This window comes from Pogona vitticeps, chromosome 6 (assembly GCF_051106095.1).
Source record: "Pogona vitticeps strain Pit_001003342236 chromosome 6, PviZW2.1, whole genome shotgun sequence".
In the NCBI taxonomy this organism is placed as follows: Eukaryota; Metazoa; Chordata; class Lepidosauria; order Squamata; family Agamidae; genus Pogona; species Pogona vitticeps.
Window position 1 is genome coordinate 88,697,690 of NC_135788.1, and position 21,151 is coordinate 88,718,840.

At 41.9% G+C, this 21,151-nt stretch overlaps 1 protein-coding gene across 2 annotated transcripts; it reads left to right on the plus strand.

Moving 5' to 3' along the window:
* Positions 1-6,913: 6,913 nt before the first annotated feature.
* Positions 6,914-16,264, plus strand: LOC110088994 (tRNA N(3)-cytidine methyltransferase METTL2). 2 transcript variants are annotated; one of them, XR_013537531.1, is made up of 9 exons: positions 6,914-7,142; positions 7,905-7,996; positions 9,898-10,274; positions 11,084-11,133; positions 11,414-11,474; positions 12,725-12,864; positions 13,965-14,641; positions 15,452-15,517; positions 15,726-16,264. XR_013537531.1 is itself a non-coding variant. In XM_020811698.3 (9 exons), the coding sequence occupies exons 1-9, from the start codon at positions 7,051-7,053 to the stop codon at positions 15,893-15,895; spliced, it is 1,155 nt and encodes a 384-aa protein (XP_020667357.3). In that variant the 5' UTR covers positions 6,914-7,050; the 3' UTR covers positions 15,896-16,264. The 2 variants fall into 2 exon arrangements, 1 of the variants encoding a protein (XP_020667357.3); XM_020811698.3 differs by having other exon boundaries at positions 13,965-14,071.
* The last annotated feature ends 4,887 nt before the right edge of the window (positions 16,265-21,151 follow it).

Consider the following 21,151-nt stretch of genomic DNA (forward strand, 5'->3'; position numbering starts at 1 on the left):
ACTTAGCAAAAAAAAAGTATCAAGGAAAACTTTTATGTGATTCCTTGAGCATCACCATTTTGCCTCCTGTGAAATTTTACCCTGATCAACCACAACATTAAAAACACTGACAGGTGAAGTGAATAACATTTATTATATCATTACAACGGCACTTGTCAAGGGGTGGGATATATTAGCCAGCAAGTGTACAGTCTGTTGTTGAATTTTGTGTGTTAGAAGCAGGACATTTTGGCAAGTGAAAAGATCTGAGTGACTTTGACAAGGGCTGAATAGCGATGGCTAGATGGGTCAGAGCATCTCCAAAATGGCAAGTCTTGTGGGGTGTTTCCAGTAGGCAGTGCTTCCTATGTACCAAAAGTGGTGCAAGGAAGGACAACCAGTGAATCAACATCAAGGCTGCAGGTGCCCAAGGCAAATTGATGCACGTGGGGAGCAAAGGCTCGCCTGTCTGGTCCAATCACACAGTACAGCTACTGTAAGTCAGATTACTGAAAAACCTAATGCTGGCATGATAAACAGGTGTCAGAACGCATGGTGCATCGCTGTTTGCTGCATATAGGGGCTGCACAGCTACAATCTGGTCAGACTGGTCAGAGTGCCCATGATGATGATGATGATGATGATGATGATGATGATGATGATGATGATGATGATGATGATGATGATGATGCTTTATTTATTTTATTTTATTTTATTTATATCCCGCCTATCTGGTCAGTTAAGACCCTGTCCACTGCCAAAAGTGCACACAATGGGGACATAAACATCAGAACTTGACCATGGAGCAATGGAAGAAGGTTGTCTCCGACCAGTCTTTTAATCTAATAACTTGTTTCTCCTTAGTACATTTTCTAAACTCATTTTCAAATTTGCTCAAAACGTCTTTAACTCTACTACTGGTGGTAATAAAGAAGTTATTGGGATAATTCTTTTTCTTTCTTTTTTTTACAACAAATCTGTAAGATTTTTAAGGAAACGTTTCTTTCTTTTTAACAATACTCTTATTATTTTCTAAAAGAATATTATCAAGATACCCACCAACTTCCTGCAGTTCCAACTTTATCCATATTAGACTAGGCTGAGATATAATATTTGGTATATGACTCATTTGATTAGCTATATAATATTTTATTAGGAAGACCTACCCCGTCATGGATTGCTGCCTTGTCGTGGCGAAGGGGCTTGAGTAATTCAGAGAAGCTATGGGCTATGCCATGCAGGGACACCCAAGATGGACAGGTCATAGTGGAGAGTTCTGACTAATGTGGAAGACAGGAGGGCCTGGCATGCTCTAAAGCAGGCTTGTCCAACCTGCGGCCCAAGGGCCGCATGCGGCCCAGGTCGGCTCATAATGCGGCCCAGTGCAATTTTTTATTTTTAAAGAAATTCCAAAGTTTCAAGTTACACTGTTGGCACTTGCGGCCAGAAAGTGGCTGGGGGATGTCATAATGGTAGGGGGGGAGAGACGGAAGGAAGGAAGGAGCAGGAGGGGAGAGGGGAGCTGCGTGGATTCAGCCATGGATTCAAAGCCCAGATCCTCATCAATTTATATGAATTTTACAAGGGACCAACCTCAAAACACCATCACACCATAGGCCACACGTATTTCCAAGGTCAAAAGAAAATTCACAGATCCTGTAGTTCAATGGTCCTCAACGTTGGGCCTCCAGATGTTACTGAACTACAACTCCCAGAAGCCTTCGCCACCAACTCTGCTGGCCAGGATTTCTGGGAGTTGAAGTCCAAGAACATCTGGAGGCCCAAGGTTCAGGACCACTGCATAGTTAACTGTGTCCCAATCATGTAAAATGTGGATTCAAAGTAGAGATCATCATGGATCTACAGTAATTTTACAGTGGATCTTCCCAAGACCATGATCAAATGATGTATCACATCTATGTCTAAAATCTCAACAATGAGATTTATGGATCCTTACATTTTTACCATATAAACCATTGTCAAATGGTAGACCACATGTTTGTCCACAAACTGAGTCATAAAAATCACAGATCTCCTACGCCGTCAGTGTGCAAAACATGGATCTATACAATCACAAAACAAAGCAAGGTGAATGTATTTGTGAAGGCTTTCACAGCTGGGATCTAATGGTTGTTGTGGGTTTTTTGGGCTCTTTGGCCGTGTTCTGAAGCTTGTTCTTCCTAATGTTTTACCAGTCTTTGTGGCCGGCATCTTCAGAGGACAGCACTCTGTGCTCTGGTGTAGTTGGCTTGGGAGTGCAGTATTTATGACTGTGAGATAGGCTTTTGTCTTTTTCTGTAGATGGGTGATTAGTGTGTCTTGTTGTGGGTGTATTGTTGTGATAAGGAGATTATCTGTCACTGTGATTGATGGGTGTCATTAGCTGGTCTTTTGTGTGTAGTGATCCCCTGTCCTTGTGGCTGGGTAGAGTTCGTTGACCTTTTGCACACTGTATTTTTGAGAGCTGGGAGCCAAGTTTTGTTGAGCTTCACACTTTCCTCTTTTTTGTTGAAGTTCTGCTGGTGCTTGTGGATTTCAATGGCTTCCCTGTTCAGTCTGACGTAATTTCATGTCCAGTTTGTTTTAGGGCATGTTCAAATCTGCAGTAGCTGAACATGCCCTAAAACAAACTGCACATGAAATTCTATTTCAAAATACTGAAATACTGGACAACACCAGCAATCATTACGTCAGACTGCACAGGGAAGCCATTGAAATCCACAAGCACCAGCAGAGCCTGGATTCACGGCAAGCAGCAGAATTCTGGAGAGTCCAGATTTCTTGCTGCTTTGCTGTTTCTAGCTCCGCCCCTTCCCCAGATTTTAATTTCTTGAGCTCCATGATCACTGCAGATGGTGACAGCAGCCACGAAATTAAAAGACACCTGCTTCTTAGGAGGAAAGCGATGACAAACCTAGACAGCATCTTAAAAAACAGAGACAACACCTTGCTGACAAAGGTCCACATAGTCAAAGCTATGGTTTTTCCCGTAGTGATGTATGGAAATGAGAGCTGGATCATAAAGAAAACTGATGGCTGAAGAATTTATGCTTTTGAATTGTGGTGCTGGAGGAGACTCTTGAGAAGTCTCCTAGATGCAAAGAGAACAAACCTATCCATTTTGAACCCTGAGTGCTTACTGGAAGGAGAGATCCTGAAGCTGAGGTTCCAATATTTTGCCATCTCATGAGAAGACTCCCTGGAAAAAGACCCTGATGTTGGGAAAGTGTGAGGGCAAGAGGAGAAGGGGATGACAGAGGACAAGATGGTTGGACAGTGTCATCAAAGCTACCAACATGATTTTGACCAAACTCCAGGAGGCAGTGGAAAGACAGGAGGGCTAGGTGTGCTTTGGTTCATGGGGTCACAAAGAGTTGGACACTGAATTGAATTTCCCCATTCCCGTCCATTTTAGTTCACTGACCCCCAGGATGTCAGTGTTTATTCTTGCCATCTCCTGTTTGACCACATCCAGCTTACCAAGGTTCATAGCTTACATTCCAGTTTCCTATACATTATTTTTCTTCGCAGCATTGGACTTTCATTTTCAGGCACATCTGCAGCTGAGCGTCCTTTCGGCTTTGACCACTTCAATAGCTCTGCAGCTACTTGTCCTTGTCCTCCGCTCTTCCTCAGTAGCATGTTGGACACCTTCCGACCTGAGGGGCTCATCTTCCAGCGTCATATCTTTTAGCCTTTAGAGCAGGGGTGTCCAACCTTTCACCTTCCCTGGGCCACATTAGAAGATGAAAATTTGGTTTGGGCTGCACATAAATTTGGTTTGGGCCGCATGGGGGGGCAGCCCTAGCCATCCTCTGCAGCCCTGCTCCAAGCGCGCTTACCGGCAGCTGCAATCTCAAATAGCAGAGGCTGCCAGCTTCGACTCCGGTGGCTTTATGAATCTGCGTAATGAATCAGTGTAAAGTCTGTAGTGATTTGTCGGCAGATACGGCTTATGGTTTGACAGTGGTTTCAGGTGGATCATAGGTAAAAACCTTGCATAGTTAATGGGAATCTGTGGATCAGATTTTTCCATTGTGGTGGCACCCTGAAGAAAGAGATCTGTGATTTTTGTGATCTCTAATTTGATGGTGGTTTGTAAAAATATATATGAAATAAAGAGATTTCATTATACGAAATCAAGAAATTCACCTTTTTTTATCTCCGTAACAGGCTGGGGTTAAATTAATGCTTACAACAATCCCATAGTAGTTAATGGTAGTATCATAGATCACATATTTGAGCATGTACGAGGGGGTGCTGGTAGGTTTTGAGCCTTTCCCAGAAAAAAATTGAGCTAGGAAGCTATAAATTGCAGGGTGTATTGGCCAATTTGTCTACAGTGGGGTCTTGACTTGAGAACTTAATCCGTATTGGCGGTTCTCAAGTCAAAAAGTTCTCAAGTCAAATCTGCATTTCCCATAGGAATGCATTGAAAACCATTTAATCCGTATCTGCCCTTTTCTGTCCATAGAAACTAATGGGAAGCTGCTATTCCGCCTTCGACCACTAGAGGGGGATATTTTGTTTCTTTTTTCTTAGTTCAAGAAAGGTTCAGGGAAGGCAGGGAAAATACAGTCCAGGCAGGACAGTACCAGGCAGTCCGAAGACTGTCTCCCAATCCACTCTCTAAACACTGGGAGGAGTGAGGAAGCAGACAGGCACCCTTTTCACCGCCCAACAGTTAACTGAAAGTTCACTTTTTGCACTTTCCCTGCCTCCCACGTGGGTTTTTTTTCAGTTCTTAACTCAAATTTAAGTACTTAAGTCAAGTCAATATTTTCCTATGAGAGCGGTTCTTAAGTCAAAATGTTCTTAACTCAAGCCGTTCTTAAGTCAAGACCCCACTGTATATACAACAGTACAAAAATCAACTACCTATGATTTTAACTTAACTTTCATTTTCTGGTCCAAAGTGAACATGGCGGTACCTCCAGAAAAGTTCAGTGTGGAAGAGCATAGGACCATAATCAAGTTCCTGTTTCTCCAAGGGAAAGGTGCAAAGCAGATCCATGATGAAATGTCACAAACTATGGGTGACAGTGGCCCTTTATATGCAACAGTTAAACGCTGGGTTGTCAATTTTAAAACCGGCCATTTCGGTGTTGAAAGTGAGAAACCCAGTGGAAGGCCTGTTTCTGTCCCTGTAAATGTGAAAGCCATCCGTGACATGATAGATAGATAGATAGATAGATAGATAGATAGATAGATAGATAGATAGATAGATAGATAGATAGATAGATAGATAGATAGATAGATAGATAGATAGATAGATAGATAGATAGATAGATAAATAAATAAATAAATAAATAAATAATGGAGGACCGCTGAATATCAGCCAAAAGTATTGCTATATATCTGAGAATATCACATGAGAGAGCTGGTGCCGTTATTCACAACAACTTGGAAATGAGAAAGCTGGCAGCAAAGTGGATCCCCAAACTTTTGACAACCAAACAAAAGAGGAAATGTGTGGAGTCATCGGTGGTTGTTTTGGAACATTTTGCAAGAATTTCCTGGGCAAACTGGTAACTGGTGATGAGACATGGATCTATTGTTATGATCCTGAGACAAAGGAACAGTCTAAGGAATGGAGGCACCGTGGTTCCCCCAGGCCAAAGATGTTCTGAGTGCAAAGGTCGGTGCAGAAGCAAAAGGCAAGTTTTTTGGGATAAGAAGGGAATTCTGCTGGTGGACTACTTCCAACAGGGTTCAACCATCAATGCAAAATATTACTGTGCTTTATTGACTAAGTTGAGGCAAAACACCCAGGAAAAACATCCAGGAAAGCTCTCTAAAGGTGTCATCTTGTTGCATGACAACACCTCGTCACACACTGCAGGTGAAACAATGACAAAACTGTCATCTTTAGGCTTTCAAGTGATGCCCCATCCACCCTATTCTCCCAACCTGGTTCAGAACTAGTATTTGTTCCCCAAACTGAAAAAATACCTAGAGACAATGATTTGGGAGTATTCTGGAGGCAGCTAATGCTGCAAATGAGTGGTTACACCAGCAGTTGGAAGAATTTTATTTGCAGGCACTTAAAAAGCTGCAGGACAGATGTCGCAAGTGCATTGATTTCCTGGGGGAATATGTAGAATAATGTGGCAGTTACAGCTTCCTAGCTCAATTTTTTTTCTGGGAAAGGCTCAATACTTATCAGCACCCCCTGGTATAACAAGACAAAAGTAAAACGAAAGTACTGCGACACCTTTAAGAGTAACAGGTGTAGTTCAGTGTCAGCTTTCCTAAATTACTGTCAACTTTCTCAGACGCTGAGCTAGATGGCTATAATCTAGAAAAACACATCCTGAAATAAAACACTTCGAAAACGGGGTTACGGTATCTAGGAAAGCTCACACTGAAATAAATCAGTTTTTAAGGGCTCCAGTCTTGTTTTTCCTATTTTTACAGACTAGCACAGCTAACTTTCCGAAAACCAAAATCAAAGTTAGGTTTGGATTGTTAGCTGAAAATTCCCCCTACAAATTAACTTTCAGGGTGCATTCTATGTTAAATTGCTCATTCAGATCCCGTCCCAATCTCGATTCCCAGAATATATACAGAAATCAGCAGGTTAGTCTTTTCTTCTAATGACTCGCAAACCGAGATGCCGCATTTTAAAGGCTACAAACGTTTTTAGTTTTTTTAAATCGATTAAATAAATCCTAGATTAGAAAGAATGCCCACTTTTTCTGCTTCCCCCCTCCTCAGTGCCAGGCTTGGCTGGGGCTCATGGGAATTGTAGACTTCAGCGTTTGGACTGCCCTAGGCAAGTTTTTTGAACGCGGAAGACCATTCCTTGCGTGTGTCTCTCTCATTTCTATCTCTTCGGTTGGGAAAACTTGACAATCCGTTTTCACTTTGCTCCACTACTAGAGAAGCGCCGCGAGCAAAAGCAAAGCGTGCCTGGCGTGCCGTGTTGCGCATGCGTGTAGTGCGGCCCGTCGTAAACCACCCAACTCGGAACCTGCGGGAGTTGATTTTGTGACGAGGTGCTCGCGGGCGGCCTGCTTCCGGGTACCTTCCTCCTACCCGTCCCGTGCTTTGCCTTATTGTTCTTCCCTTATGGCGGCAGGCAGCGAAGATGGCTGGAAAAGAAAACAGTTTGGCAATCGTTTCCTCACCGATCCGGCTCGCCTTTTCCAACATAACGCCTGGTAAGGAAAAGAAGAAGACTGGGATTATGCTTTCCGGAGAGATTGCCTTTTTTTCCGGGCGAGAACAGTGGTCCGTTTTAGTTTATCCATTGTTTCACATAGACCTCACTCTTCGCGAAATAAAAATAAAAAGCAGATTTCCTTGCGTTCATTCTTCGACAAGCCTTCAGCTTCGAGCCTTGAATACACCAAGTATTCCTATGATTTAGAGAATGCCATCAAATCGGGAAGATGGGTTCTTGCCCCATGGAGGTTACCGTCTCGATTTCACCCAAGGGGAGGGAAATAAGGGGGTAAAGATTAGGCAAAACAGAAAAAGAGTGGTCAGATCCTTTGCTTATGCTCCCTAGATTTCGTTTCAGCAGCGGTGTGAATTGGGTTTTGAGCCTAAAGCGTCATAGGAAGTGAAAATTATAAGCAGGATGTTGAAATGAACACATGGGTTTGTGGAAATGGTTTTTCTGTTGCCTTTCTAAACCTTTACAGCTGTACTATTCCCCAACTCACTGTGGAGTTCGTACATTTTTCGTTCTTTTTGAATCATTCTGCTGAACTTATTTTTAGTTGTCCTTCAGTCCAGTATCTGCTGTTTCTCTTATTCCATTCCACAGGAAAATACATGGTTTTCATTTTCTTCAAAATTATCCTGAGTGTGGATATATACTGGTACCTCAGTATTATAAGACTGGTTCTGAACAACTGGATTGCTTGGACATTAAATAGACTGGATTAACACTTTCCCTCCCGCCCGCCTTTCTGCAGGGATAACGTAGAATGGTCTGAAGAACAGGAAGCTGCTGCCCAAGCAAAGGTCCAAGAGAACAGCTCAGAGTTTGTATCGCAAGATCAGCAAGGTAGTCTTGGTTTGAGAAAAGCAGTGATCCTTCACTTTCTATAAAGAGCTGCAGCTGTAACAACATTATTTTGACCACCAAGCCAGAGTTGTTTCTGATTAAATCATAATGAAGTAAATGGGACAAATTAGTGTCTTCCTTTGCTCCAGACTGTGTCCATATTTTAGATATGCCAAGATTGTGTCATGAGAATTTTGTATTGGCAATGCAGAATTAATAATAATTAGGTACTTTATTGCCCCATATCAGGCCTGAATGGTCATCCTCCATAGAATGCTAAGAATCATCGATGGGATTTGCTTATGTCTCCTACTGAGTTCAGTGGGCCAGAATGATTCAAATCACATTTAGATATCTGATTACTTGACAAAGACTGAACGGCATTCTACGCCTGCCAATATAAATACTTGGGGGAGAATGTTGCTGTTCTCATGCATGTTATACCATACCTGAACTTTCACAGAGAACACTCCTGCTTCTGCATGCAGAAAATCTGCAGACAACCAGGAAAGGAGATGTGAAGGCTTGGGACTGGGCAGAAACAAATCCACGAGAAATTTCCCTTCAAATTATTTATTAATTTTTTTCTTTGAAAAAAAATGAGAACTTGAATTACAGAATACTTTTATGTTACAGTAGCCCAAATACTGTTGCTTCACAATTGCACAATAGGCCCATTGAATCAATGGAGATTTGACGAGTCAGCTGCTTTTTAAGTTCCAGTGATTTAAATGGGCCTACTTTAATTGCAACTTTAGCATAGTACGTTGTACTTAGAGAAAGACCATCTGAGTCAATGGAACCTATGGAGAAGTTGATTAACCAAATCCCCATTGATTCACTGGCCCTGCTCTAGTGCTGTTTTCTATGCTAAACAACAGGATTTTGGCCACTGATGAACAACATGTAGTGTTCATATATCACTACTGGGCATTCATCCTCCCAAATATATTCTAGCATACGTAGAGCTTGATGGAGGAAAAGAACTTCAAAATGCTGTAAAATACAGAACACTTCCAGTTATTAGGCCAGGAATGCACTCTGGGAATCTGGCAAGCATATTTTTTCTATAAGATGGTGGCACAGCCTTTGCACAGCACAAGTAATCCTCCTCCTCAGCTGCCGCAGATTCTTTGTTGTTCTTCAGTGTGTCAAAGAAACTGAACTATGTTTGGAAATACCTCAGATCAGCAAATAAAATGATCTGTGAAAGGCTAGAGGAGCTTGTCTTAATCCGGACAAAGTTTATTGAGATCTCCATGAAGGGTGATCAAAATGAAGGATCAGAAAAAGCAAAAACTGCTGAGAACTAAACAAGAAACAACTTATTTAACTATAAAAAGACAGTTCCAAGGTGTATTTGATGTAAATCAAATCAAATTAAATCAATATTTAAATTTTTTAAAATCAGATTTTTAAAAATCATTTTAAAAAACATTGATTTCTATTCACCCTAGACAGTTCCAAGTCAAACTGGGAAATAAAGTTTCTTACTATGAGTGACTAAGCAGTGAAATATGTTTCAGGAGGCCATGGGATTTCCCTTCCTGGCACAAATTTCAAGGAAAATCTGGCTAGGTGGTTTCATTCAGCCAGATGTCTTAGATCAGTGTTCCCCAACCCAGTATCTTTTAGATATTTTGGATTACAGCTCCTCTGTAATCCTCTTTAATCAGTAGTTAAAAAGGATGGGAATTACAGTTGAAACAAGTCGGTTTAGAGAAGACTGTCTTAGATGCAGTCTTATCTTGTTGCAAGGGTACAACGCTGGACAAAGAAACACGAGGTTTTTCTAGATTTACACTTTGGTCCCTTAGTATTTCCTAAATGTGACTAATGTATTTTGGCAAAGACATTAGAGTTCAGTTTTGTTGACCTGCATTTTTTATTTCTTTTTGCAGATGTTTATGAGATGAATGCCCACAAATACTGGAATGACTTCTATAAAACCCATGAAAATGGTTTTTTCAAGAACCGACACTGGCTGTTCACTGAATTCCCGGAGTTGGCGCCAAATCAGCATAACAGCCACGTTGACATATGTGCCTCTGAGGACACTGTAGAAGATGGCAAAAAAATAGGCTCTGGGTGTTCCAATGACAATGGAGTCACCTCAGTGGAGCCTGAGGTCTCCAAAAATCTGGATGGGGAGAAAAACAGCAACAGTCCTTTCTACCACTTGAACACAAAAGATGAAATAGGAACACAGAAGCTAGATGAAGAAAAACTAAGAGAGACTGACTTCCCAGGCTCATCTGCTACTTACCGTATACTAGAGGTAACTACACAGTAAAGTCGAACTTCAGAATGGCCATGGTGTGCAAAGCTTAATGATCCTGTTTAACTCAACATCTTAACTACTGATAATGGCCAGCTGAATGTGTCAGGGAAATTATAGACAAGAGTTCTGATGGTGGAATATACCCTTGTTAATTTTGTTATGTAGTTAGTGGAGAAATATTGGCCATGTATATGGCACTCTGCTGGTATCTGCCATGCTTATTAGCCACCAGTAGATCATTTGGCAGAAGTAATGGATATTGGTGGCGACACATTTCGGAGACATTATTACGCATCATATGAAGAAAACTTGCCAGCTGTATACATTCAGGCATGTTATCACAGTTTTGCTACATTATCATGAGTCCTGTAGTTTGAAATGTTTGACAAGAGCACAGAAAATGTGTGAAAATAACTAGCTACCAATCTTTGGATCAAATGCAATCCCTGAGACTATATGACATCCCTGGGGAGGCAGAAAGCATTTGTGGAAGGAGCACTGATAATCACAAGGCATGTTAGCCATCTCCATAAGGGTGCTCTAAAGCCCTTGCTATCCACACTCAGTTGCTTACTTAAGAGAAAATACATTTGTTCTAATAAAGAAGGATATATGGGGAAAGGACTTTTATTTAACAAAAGCATCTTACAAGGTAAAATATGTAATAGAAATCATTTCCAGAGTGATAAGATATGGCAAGTCTGTTGCTTCTAATCCAACAAAATGCCTTGTGCTTCAATACTATTGCATTCATTCTGACATAAAAGTGTTTTATCATCGTTTAAAATACTCTGTTTTATTGCCAGGTGGGATGTGGTGCAGGAAATACAGTCTTTCCTATCCTCCAGACCAACAAGTAAGAAAAAATGCATGCTGATTGCAAAGCCAAATTTAGAATCCAGTGGGGTGGGGGGTTTGCCATGATCCTACGATATTGTCTGCCTAAAGTAAGTCCCATGGCATTCACTGGGACTTGCTTACTGATAGAGTTTACATTTGGTGTACCTAGTTTACCATCTTCCACTTCATCCTTGAAACAGCCAGTCTGTCTGCTATCAGGCGCCCACATTTTTAAATTAGAAGTTGGCTTCTCTCTGTGTTCATTTGGTCAACTTATATTGTATTGTTCATTTCAGTGATCCAGGCTTGTTTGTGTACTGCTGTGACTTCTCTACTACAGCAGTGGACCTTGTCAAGGTAAAATTTAGAAATTATTTCATCTTGACTTGATAGTGGGAAATGTACCTAAAATCCCTGGTTACACCGAATACAGTTCTGGGGCTAATTATAGGTCTGGAATGCTGTACCCACTACCATCACCACTAAAAATATTTAACAAACATTTTGCTTTAGAACTGGAGCAGAGAATCCATAGACTGGATCTACTTAATTCATAATTGGAGAAGGCTAACAGAATGTTCCTGTAGCATTAACCCATCTATTCCATTGATCATTGACAATCATTCAAAGGAAGCAGCTTATTGTCTCCTATAAGCTCTTTCTTTCTCTGCTTTATCTATCAAAGGGTTGCCAACAGGGAATTATGATGCTGCATCACTGGCTTGCTTTCACCTTCACCAGCAGGATGTGCCTTATTGCTCCTGTCCTTGGTGCTAAGCAGCCACAATGAAATAGTTAGGAATCCCTGCCTTCTTGCTCTTGGCACTACTCTCCTGTGTCTGTAAGTTAGGGGGTCAAGTAGTTTGACAGCACTTTGTGTCCAGAGTAGTTCAAGGATCTGGAGGACATAGCAGAGTAAACAGCACCATCTCTACACTGCTGTTGCAGTTGCAACTAGGTGCATATCATGCAGAATGAAGCTTGTCTGGATAGACCTTCAAGGAGACCCTGAAGACAAGCCTGTACTTATTCAAAAGGCCATAGATCTGGCTAGTGGGGTAATCAACATTAACTTGAAGGTTAAACCTCTGCGTTGTTTGGAGACTGGCAATAAGGCAGGCAGGTGCCTTGCTTGAGCGGTAGAAACCTGCAATATTTGGATGGCAAGAAAAGGACAACAGGTTTGCAGAAACTGGGAGCAGTGGTGATGAATAGCTGCACCCATCATAAGCCCCGATTGCCTAATCCTGGATTCATTGATTCACTGATTACCATGGAATGCCCTTCACAGAAATAAAGTTCCTAATCCACATTTTAAAATAATGTTAATTATTTATGAAAGCTAGGTAATATAAGAAAACACCATAACTTCCCTTCATTTTGGTAATGTGTGAAGCATCTGTTATTTTAAGTTGCAGAATTCCAGGTAATCTACCCACAGAATGAAATGTTTAGTTTTGGACAAAGGGGAGAGATTCAGGTGCAGGTGCAACTGTTATTCAGTGATGAGAATGACTGAATGAGACTTTGCGTAAATGTTCCTTGGAGGTGCAGCAAGGGTGAAATGAGTGCTGTGATTTAAGAAAGATAATTGTCTAAACATACAGGCCCATCCCGAATATGATACTTCTCGCTGCTTTGCCTTCGTTCATGACTTGAGCAACAATGGAACCCCCTTTCCAATGCCTGATGAGTGTCTTGACGTGGTGGTTCTCATATTTGTTCTTTCAGCAGTTCTTCCAGAAACGTATGTAACTCTGTCACACAGTTCTGTCTGCATAATGGGGGAAGGGGCTTTTTTGTAATAAGCAATAAACTGCAACAGATCAGAAGTCTTTGTCAGTGCAAAGATTAGCTAGCTATTCTGAAGAAAGGCATGAGATAATAGTTGTACAGTATTAAATGTTTCCATATCTTCAGCTGCTTTTGTTGAACAAATAAAAGTGTATTTGAGTAGCTATTATATTAAGTCTTTTCTTACTCAGTGTATCTGAAAGTTGAGTCATGACAATTGGACTTCTTTCTTGTTAGGTTGAAATGTTTTGCTTCTCATCCAAATAGCTTCTTCATTCTCAGGAGAGTTGGTAGGAGATCCCTGATATACTGTATCCTCCTTGTTGGTTTTACTTCCCTCTGGTCTGAATGGAGGACAAAGGACTGGGGGGTGAGGGATAATCCCACTTCTGCAGTCCTTCTCCACCCATTGTCATGGGTTGTTAACAGTCGTTAACAGTGGTGTTTCTGGTGTGTGTGTTCCTAATCTTTCTGGGGACGGATGCAAAGGCAGCATGATAAATAGGAGACAGATTGTATCTAAGGCCTCCACCCCTGTTGAATGAAGGATTTTCTGTGTGCACATGTATGGCCGCCCTGACCCCTCTCAAACCACCTATCTTCTCTGTCCAAAACAAGTACATCTTGGTCATCAAATGAGTGTCCTTTGTCTTTCAAACGAAGGAACACTGCTGATTGGGGTCCGGAGCCATTGCCCCTCCTGTACTGGGCCATTCTCCTATGCAGTGGCTGTTTGGTTTCTCCAATGTAGAGTTCCGAACACTCCTCTTTGCATTGGACCACATATATTATATGGCTCCTGTTGTTTTGGTGTCCGGTCTTTTGGGTGGATGAGTCTCTGCCTTAGTGTGTTTGTGAGCTTGAAGTGCATGAGTATGTGGTGTTTTGAGCTTTTCAGACACACCCAATCCTTTTGAGCTTTTCAGACACACCCACATTTCAACCTAACAAGAAAGAGGTCCAGTTGCGATGACTCAACTTCCAGATAATCTCACCTGGATGACTGATAATCTTCACAGATACATTCTTACTCAGTGGTTTTCCATTTCCCAGAATGCAGTGCATAATCAACAGCCTTAGCCGGCTTCTAAAACCTGGTGGAATGATTTTGTTACGAGATTATGGCCGTTATGATCTGGCTCAGCTTCGCTTTAAGAAAGGTATGGTGAATGGTTGGATAGTGATACTTATTTTTAGATGTAGTCACTGTGCCTTTGTTCCTCTTATAGGGAAAGAGGGAGATGTTAGTACAGTATTTGATGCAATATTATATTCCACAATTTAAAAAGAGATGAGCAAATAGTCTTCTGTGCCTCTGCAGGTCAAAATAATGAAACAAAGTGCAAAGCTTTATTTATTTATTTATTTATTTATTTATTTATTTATTTATGTTAAGCACATGGGAATAGAGTATGTAGTATATTTCCTGATCTTTTAAAGTGAGGGTTGGGTTTTGCATTTTTGAATGGGTGAACACTTTCACCTCTTAAGCTTGTAACATTTTGTCCCCGATGCAAAATGATGTTTCCTATGGGGGAATTTCGCTTTGCGATGATCGGTTCCCTGCTTTGGGAACAGATTCTTCGCAAAACGACGATTTTCCAACAGCTGATCGGCGGTTTCAAAATGGCCACCGGATAAACAAAATGGCCCCCTGCTGTTTTCTGGGATGGATTCCTCGCTGCACAGGCAGCAAAAATGGCCGCCCTATGGAGGATCTTCACTGGACGGTGAGTTTACAGCCCTTTGGAACGCATTAAACGGGTTTTAATGCATTTCAATGGGTTTTTTCTTTTCACATTACGTTTTCGTTCTACAGGGATTTCGCTGGAACGAATTAACATTGTAATGCGAGGCACCACTGTACTATGGTGTAATGTAATCGTTTCTAACTTTTGGATGTTGGAGTTCAGCTCCCAGAAACTAGGATTTCTAGTCCAACATCTGGGGATCTTAAGAGTGAAAACATGACTAGATTGATGGACTAGGACTTGGGAGATACAGATACCAAATTTCCACTGAGCCACAAAACTAAGCGGAGTGAGAAACCTTGAACCACTGTTTTTCAGCTTAACCTACCTCAGTTTTATTGTAAGGATAAACAGGGAAGGAGAAGGGCCATGTATACCACCTTGATCTCACTGGACGATATAATTATATGGAAAAAAATAAATACTACTACAGAAGGAAAATATACTTCATAATTTTGACAATGAAAGGTGAATGGTGGGGAAGGTTGCTTGATAGCAAAGTCATGTGATACGTATGCTGACCAGTAATAGTTTCTTTGTCTTTAAGAAGGAGAGCATAAAAAGATTGCAAAACTGTTTTCAGTGTTAGCTTATCAAAAACGTTCTTGGGAGTGGGAACAGGGAAGTAAGCTCCAGGTTGTCTTAGCTGATTTTTGAACCAGAGACCAGCCATCCTATTTTTGTATTTGTGGATGTAGGACCCCTGCTACCATTATTTGTGGGGAAGAGGGGGCAACAACAATTGTTGTAAATTGAGCTATGGTCAGAATTCTCATTCCTCTCTTCTAGGTCAGTGTCTAGCTGATAACTTCTATGTGAGAGGAGATGGCACCCGAGTTTATTTTTTCACACAAGGTAATCAATTTGCAGCTCCGGTCACATGCTATGTTAACACTTCACTACATATTAAATTATTGGTAATCTTTTTAGATTTTTAAAGGAAGCATGCCATTGGATTTTTTGGTATTTTCTTACCATGGATTGTTCTATTTTGGCTGAAAATTGTACTGTGTAGTAAAATGTGATGAACACAAGTAAATGCCAGATTTCCTTTGCCTCTTAGATGAGTTGGATTTGCTCTTCTCTGCTGCTGGTTTGGAGAAAGTTCAGAATTTGGTGGACCGCCGTCTTCAGGTTAATAGAGGAAAACAAGTTACCATGTATCGTGTTTGGATCCAGTGTAAATACCGCAAGCCGCACAAGCCAAAGGCAGACCACACAAGAACTCTCTAGCACAGAGGATAACCTCTCACCATTGTGGTTGAACATAATGAGGACCTCCATGTTGGGGAGCTGGCCCATAATGGAAGGGAAATAATCAGACTCAGTGTAGCAGTACAATTCCATTGTGCTTGTATCAGAGGCAGAATATTTACTGCCAAAAACCTCAACATTTTGTTTTGTTTTACAATTTGTGGGTTGGGTGGAAAAATGCTAAATATTTGTAATGACTTTGAACACAACTTGCAGCGCCATTCTTGGGGGTCTCTTGATTCCGGGAGTGCCCAGGAAAACTGATCCTGGTGGCTGCACTGGTTCTTGCATTCTCTAATCTTTAGCTGCAGCCTCAACATGGCTATAAAGAAAATTTTTATCTAGCAACTGCAAAATCAGGACTGTTCTTTTGGTCATCAGTTCAGTTCCTCATGTCTACATTACCCAAATTGCAGTGCAGGGAGGCAACGAAGTGCCAGCCGGGCTACTTATGTGATTGGCATGGCAGGAATGATTACGGCCCTGCATGCCATGCCATGAACAGTAAGTGGACTGGCTGGTTCTGAAGGGTGGGGTCTAAAGGGCCCAGCCACCTATGATTGTGATATTCATATTTGTCTCCTCTGGAAGACGAATACAAATATCCCATCTCTATTGACTGAGGTTTCGGAGGACAAACAGGTGGGTATGTAACAGAACCACTGCAAAAGATCAATTGCAAAGTGTCTATCCCAACTTTATATCCTTGGAAAAAGAAGAAGCATATTTCTCTGAAAAGACACAGTTCACCAAAGCCAGTCAGTCAGCTTGCAGACTTGTCATTCTCCTTAGTTGAGATGAGATGTACAATACAGAATAGTGGATGCTAGGAGATCTTTCTGCCAGTGGCGGAGTAAGAATAAATCTCTTCTTACATGTCCTTGAAACTCTGCTCTTCAGATCTATAAGAGTACCTGCTGCATAAGTTTTTATTCCATCATGCAGCTGAAAGTGTCGTCAGTCAACTGATCACAAGCTATGCACTACCTCTGTGTGGTAGGGGTACATTGGAGGAGCAGAAAGAAAACATTACTGCTTGCTAACAGAGATTGCCAACATTCCATGATGTCACATTAATTATTTTTAATCTTTATTTCCTGTGTCTGAAAAAGCCATGGTAAGGTTCTGAGGTGTTTTGTATGTGACCATGAGGCTTGCTAGAATCAGTATTTGCCAACAAACAAGATGTTAATATGTATTTTGGCATCACATAACAGGCCCCATTCCTCTCCGCATAGGCATTATCAGTGTGCAATCAAGTCACTATCAAAAAAGTATCTTATTTTTCCGTGTCTAAGATGCCCCCATGTATAAGACACCCCCACTTTTCTAACTCAAAATTAAGAAATCTAAGTGGGGCTTAGTAAATGTAGGGTAAAAAGGATCAAAGTGCTGCAGGATGGCTTTGATAACTTTCTCGCTTTGTGCTAAGCGCCTCGTGGCTTAGCAAAATAAGGGGGAAAGGGATCAAAGCAATCTCACAACTGCACAATCATTCCCTTTTCCCCTTATACAGCCACGGGATTGCTTTGATCCTTCCCCCCTCCTTTTGCTAAGCCCTATGGGACTTAGCAAGCAGAGGAGAAAGCAGGGATCAAAGCGATCCTGCAGCACTCTGATCCCTGCTTACCTTTTGGTAAGGCTTAGCAAGAGTAGGGGAAAGCAAGGATCAAAACCCTGCAGGATCACTTTGATCCCTGCTTTCCCCTCCACTTGTTTTTTTTCTCCTCAGCTTACTTCCATGTATAAGACAACCCTCAATTTTTAGTCTAAAGATTTTAGACAAAAGTATAGTCTTATACATGGAAAAATATGGTATTTTCATATATGTGAATACAAAGTGACAGAGTATGTGCATGACTGTCATAGCTAGATGAGCATGAATTGCCAAACCAGCTGTTCATATTGGTTTATCCTTCAGCCAAACAAGTGTTTGGCGCTTCCCAGTCCCCTCCTCCAACAGGTACCCAATCAGATGCTTGTCCTCACTTCCATGCCCCCACCTTCAGGCACTGCCTCTGAGTGGGCACCTGACGGAGGAGGAGGAGGAGCTGGGAAGTGCCAAACACCTGTTCAGCTGAATAGTAGCTTGTGCCTATCTCTACTTATAGTCTAAAGATACCAAGCCTACACTTAAGCCTGCCCTGAAAGGCTAGGTGTTCAGCAAAAGGGCATGGATGCTGAATCATAAAGCGGTCATTCTGCAAGCACCTAGAAAACAATGCAATAATTAGCCAACATGGATTTGTCAAGAACAAATCCTGCTAAACTAATTTGATCTCATTTTTTGATCAGGTGACCTCCCTGATAGAGGGAATGCTGTAAATGTAGTATAGCTTGACTTGAGCAGAGCTTTTGATGAAGTGCTCCATGATATCCTGTTTAGCAAGCTAACTAGTTGTGGGCTGGATAGATCAAGTGTTAGGTGAATACTCAATTGGCTACAGAATCATACTCAGAGGGTGATAATTAATGTGTCCTTCTCTAACTGGGAGAGGGTAACAAGTGGGGTACTTCAAGGCTCAGTCCTGGGCCCGGTGCTCTTCAATATTTTTATTAATGACTTAGATGAGGGAGGGCAGGGAATGCTTGTCAAATCTGCAGATGATACCAAATTGGGTGGAATAGCTAATACCCTAGAACAGAGGTCCCCAACCCCTGGTCTGTGGCCCGGTGCTGGTCCGTGGCCTGAGCCGGACTGTGGAAACAAACCTCCCCCCCATGCACTCCCCTCCTTACCGCCCCTTGCGCCTGCGTGCACACCTGCGCCCACATGAGCACACCCTTTGCACATGAACATGAGCGAGCGCCCGCACAAGCACCCTCCTGCTCCTTTGTGCATGCACACGAGCGCCCTCCTGCTCCTTCCGCATGCACGCAGGTGCATGCCTGTGCGAGATTGCACCCACTCCTTTGTGCATGTGCATGGGGGGTGCCTCGCCTTCCCAACTGGTCCACAGGGTTAAAATGGTGACCGCTGCCCTATAAGACAGAAACAAAATTCAAAATGATCTTGTTAGTATAGTGCACTGGGCTGAAAGCAACAGAATGAAAGTCAACAGGGATAAGTGCGAAGTACTGCATCTCGGAAAAAGAAACTAATTGCACAGTTACAAGATGGGGACCTAGCTCAGCAAAACTACGAGCAAGAAGGATCTTGGAATTGTCACAGATCACAAGCTAAATATGAGCCAACAGTGAGATGTGGCCAAAAAAGGCAAATGCTATTTTAGGCTGCATTAATAAAAGTATAGTTTCCAAATCCTGCGAGGTGCTAGTCCCCTTGTATTCAGCACTGGTTAGGCCTCACCTTGAGTCTTGTGTCCAGTTCTGGACACCAGACTTCAAGGAAGCAAGCTAACAAACAGGAACAAGTTCAGATGAGGGCAACAAGGATGATTAGGGGGCAAGAAACCAAGTCTTATGAGGAAAGGCTGAGAGAATCATCATGTTTAGCCTTGAGAAAAGAAGACTAAGGGGTGATATAATAGCACTTTTTAAATATTTGAAAGGCTGTCATACAGAGGAGGGGAAGGATCTGTTCTTGATCATCCCAGAGTGCAGGACGTTAAAGATTAACTGCTATATTTTAATCTGAGCAAGACTCTTATGTATGAGGAAGTGGGCTTGATCAATGAAATCTAACATCAAACTAGCATTTAGCCTTTAAGATGCCACATTTTGTCTTGTTTTCCTTGTTTTGGTCTGATATGCTTGCATATGGCTACTTATTCAAAAACTAAGTTTGATGACCTCATCTATGCACACTGGCCCACTCACATCTCCATCCAACTTCCCAGTCATCATGGCAAATCCATGTCTAATTATTTCACCCAAGCCAGCATCTTAGATTATGTGCAGTTATAGAGTTGAGAGCTGCATTTAGCCCTGTCCACTTCTCCCTCTCTTCTGCTCACTGGCCTCTTGATAGCTTAGTCCTGATGGGGTTTCCACCTCTTCACCTGAATTCCCACCCATCATCATGCTTTGGACCAACAGTGTTTCCTAAATTTTCCTTAGATTCCCAACAGCAGACATAACTAAAAAGGTTTGAGTCACTGTTTCAGGTATCACGGGTGCTTTGTAGTTTAGCTCTCACAAGGTTCAGCCAGCATGGCCAGGACTGATGGAAGTTGTTATTTACAGCAGTGGTTCTTAACCTTTTTGAAAGAAACGCCCCCTTGAGCCATTGAGGAAGTTATCATCCCCCCCCTCCCCGCGGTGATGATATCTTATTTATTTATTTATTTATTTATTTATTTATTTAAGACACTTAGATCCAATGACCCCTGAAAACAAAATTCAATTCCAAGAAAATGAAATGCCCCCAAAAAGTAACATTTAATGATTTAGTTGCAAGCGAATTTTAAGACTCAAAAAGAAATATTAAAAGGGCATAAAAACAAACCGCAATGCAGGAACTAAAAATTTCAAGACGAAAACTCTGGAACTAAATTAAGATTGGAGGAAAATATATATTCATGCACATTGTAAAAAGGCTGCAGCCATCTTCACAGGTTTGGCTTTCTCCAGCGCCCCCCTACCGCCCCCCTTCTGCTCCAGCGCCCCCACGCCGCCCCTTTTCGTTCTACCGCCCCCCTGAAAAATGAAATCGCCCCCTGGGGGGCATTATTGCCCACGTTAAGAACCACTGATTTACAGCATGTGGAAGAGATGCTGTGGTACCTGAAGTAACAAACAGGAGAGAGGCAGATGCAGAGTGTGTAGGTCTAGTACAGTAAGAACCACTGTAGCTGTGACTTAAGCCAGTGCTTGCTGTCATACAGATGGCAACTATGCATGAGCTTGGCTGAAAGTTTTTCACAGATGTACATATAGAAAGGGCAAGCCTTTGGAACAGTGCCATGTGCAGGCATGTAGGACAGCCTCCTGCTTCAACACTGTAGGATAGTGCTCAGGATCCATATCTGTTAGGAAACAGCTGATGAAGATAAGAGGAGTGTGATGGAGAGAAAACAAGTACAGTAACTTGATACCATGTGCATATTGCTCTAGGCACAATGGGGAATTAGAATGGCAACTAAACTGAGTGGTGATGCTTAAACGATTTTATAACTGACTTGGTACCCAATTAGTGTGCTGGTGCCCAGCAGCTGCTCTGGGTTTGAGAAGTTCACAAAGAACTAAAACTGCAAAGGACAAAGGGAAGTAGCTACAATGATGGTACATTCCTGTTATCAATTTGGGCAGCCGAAAGTATTTCAAGAGGCATAG